At 32.5% G+C, this 2,982-nt stretch overlaps 1 protein-coding gene across 2 annotated transcripts in view; it reads right to left on the bottom strand.

The window, feature by feature from the left end:
• Positions 1–873, bottom strand: part of LOC106472569 (fas apoptotic inhibitory molecule 1-like) — a 13,540-nt gene extending 12,667 nt beyond the window's left edge. Inside the window, exon 1 of one of the 2 annotated variants that reach the window (XM_013933223.2) lies at positions 743–873. Coding sequence is in view for 1 of the 2 variants with exons in the window: in XM_022401132.1 (XP_022256840.1) it covers positions 743–757 (15 nt within the window). In the remaining variant the exon portion in view is untranslated. The remainder of the gene's footprint in view (positions 1–742) is intronic. The other variant, XM_022401132.1, reaches the window with a different exon arrangement.
• Positions 874–2,982: the final 2,109 nt, after the last annotated feature.

Genomic DNA, 2,982 nt, shown 5'->3' with positions numbered 1-2,982 from the left:
TATATATATATATATATATATATATATTAGTGAAACTAACAATGAAAAAGGAAAAATGAAACAAAGAAGACTTCTGTTTGACATGGAGCTTTTGAAAACATGTAACAATCATGAAAAAATGGTGCAAACTTTCTTTAAAAAGAGGTCATTAAAAAAAGGACCTCCTCCTTCCGTTTTCAAAAATTTCAAACGCTTAACTAACACTGCAAGTGTAAACTGTGTAAACAGATATGTAACTAGTCAATTTTGAAAATCACAATACTAGTAGTCATGCAGTTCAAATAGTTTAAAAATAAACAAATAAGAAACATACAACTGATTTTGTTTTTAATTAGCTTAAAGTATAAATAAGAGCCCTCTAAGTTGTATTGAGACCTTTAAGTTTAATTGTACTTAAAACTCAAAATTAAAGCCGTAAAGCGTTTGACGTGAGGCCTAGTACTAGTAGTTTATATATACTACACTTAGTTACAGTTTCACTATGTATATACGTTATAACTGGCAGTGAAACTGTGAAAATGAAATTCGAAATTACACAGTACAACTACAAGGTGAGTTTCTACATTGTAGTAGTAGTAGTAAACCAGATTTTGTACAACTTAAGTTAAAAACAACATAAAGACAAACTTAAAAAGTAAGTTACCTTTCAGTTTCATAACTATAATAGTATAAAGAAAAGACTAAAGCCTTAAAGTTTATGTATTCCAGTTTTTACCCTTTTAGAAATAAATCAATTGCCTACCGTAGCAGTTTTCATTCCCGTGTCTTCCTTATTTGAATTTATCCGTTGTGTCTAAAACTCCAGCTATCACAATCGATTTGGCAATAGCAAATATTCTACCTGGTGAAAGCGCATAGGCCTATGCTTGTTACAACGCGTGCGCATAACACATAGTATTTTGTTCGTATTGACAAGTTGAGTCGATGTTGTCACGACAAAAGCGTACCTGTTTCTTGAAGGCAATTAATGACCCTTTATCATCTGCACCGTAGTTTTATTACAGTCAAAACTCGGTTCCTTCTTGTTTCTCAGTTTAATGAATCAATTTTTCATCAAATGTAAACATAAATTTATGCGTTTTTCTTTGTTGCAAAATTGTAGAATTACAGTGTGAATAATTGGATGTGACTATGTATGTATACAAATTATTTACTAACAAAAACAAAATGTACATTTATTATAATTCAATTCCAAGTTCAGTTTTTTTTTTTCTGGATATTAAAATATATCGGAGAATATATGCTAGTTAGTATCAATTTCGTTTTAGTGCAGACCTTTCTAGTGTTTGATCCAATTTATCTTTGGCTGCACCACTAGAAAGCTCTGCAGTCCAATAATAGAGCCTTTTATCGCTAAAACCTACAACACCAGTAGTACTTCCAATCACTGTCTTAACGAATGTCATGTGTCTACATTCAGTTTTTTCGCATTATTTAATTATCGAGAAATCTTAGAAACATGATCTCTTTTACTTTTTCAATCTGCTTAAAGTCTTGGGAAATCTTAGATGCATGCATACTTTAAAGCATTTAATTTTTCTGTGTAAAGTTTCGCTTTTACCAGTCAAAATTTGGCTTAATTTTCGACGAGCTAGGCTTCTAAAGTGTGCACTGAACTGTAACTTGTAAGCGAAATGTCAAGGAGTATTAAGTGACTTTGTATTTCTATCTACAGTGTATAAGAATATAATTTAAAATTTAATGAAGCATCAAATGTTTCAGAGAAGAGAGCATTTGACCAGATAAGATCAGTTTATTTCCTTCAGTGCAAAGCTTCACAATGCGTTATCTGTGCTCTGTGCGATATTCTCATATGGCACAAATTTCCCTCAAGAGTATAAGATACGTCCACAGAATAACGGGAGATTCGTCAAGATTTTTACAGCGAAATAATTCTCTTACTAACTAAGTTCGCGAGAAATAAAGGGTAACTGAGCATAAATGTACAATTACAACAAACAATATTTATTCACACAAACACAGTGAAGGTATTTTACTTGTCACAACCGACAGTCACTTTTACTGGAGGGTTAGTTCTGAAGTTGTTTTAACTTACTTTGTTGAGATCTTAAACTATACTAACCTTGTTAAGAACTTTAGATACTGTTCCAGACTGAATAAAACTCACGTAACATATTTAACTGACTGGCCATTCCGAATGAAACATACGAGGGGCCATAACCTAAAGAGATTACCTGACTGGCAATGGAAAAGATGACTGTTTAACTGTATATACTACAAGTGACTTTGCAGTTATCTTTCCCACGGGAATACAGAAAGTGTTCTTCTAGGTGAATGATACAGAACAATAGGAAGCTAGAGCAAAAAGAACTTAACGACAAACGTGTTTTATATAAACTACATATACCTGCAGAAATATATTTTGAAAAAATTTAATATTAAAATGAGATATACTTATATACCACATCAATCTACCATGAAGAATCAAACCCCAGGTTTTAGAGTTGTAAGCTATCCACAAAAGTTAAATGATGAGCGTTAAAATTACTTTCAATCCTATTATGGTGTTTTACTCTAATTTTATGGCTAATGACTTTGCATTTTCAAATAAATATTAAATATACAGGGTGATTATAAATAAAGTTTTGCATTTCAGTGCGTGATATTCCACAAACATTATAGTGTGGGAAGATGAAATAAACGATATTATGCAACTGTAAGTATCACAACTGTCACATGTTACGGTAAGAGGTGGCAGTGTTATTTCTTCTGCATATTTACCATGAACCAGTCAATTACAGTGCAGCTCATTCAACCAACATAAATCTGACAAGTGTGTAGAGAGGTGAACTAGTGAAATATTATTAAACCATGGGGTGCAATTCTCTCGACGAACACCGTAGAATGCATAGCATCCACAGAGGACCTTGTTCCAGTGTTGCTGTAAGCAATTTAAAGACAAAATCGAGGAAACAGGTTGCACTTCTGATAAGTTGCGTACAAACAACCACCAACACCTAC

Source organism: Limulus polyphemus, unplaced genomic scaffold, assembly GCF_000517525.1.
Source record: "Limulus polyphemus unplaced genomic scaffold, Limulus_polyphemus-2.1.2 Scaffold5425, whole genome shotgun sequence".
NCBI lineage: Eukaryota > Metazoa > Arthropoda > Merostomata > Xiphosura > Limulidae > Limulus > Limulus polyphemus.
The sequence above is the reverse complement of the archived record's forward strand: the minus strand, read 5'-3'. Positions and strand labels throughout refer to the sequence as shown.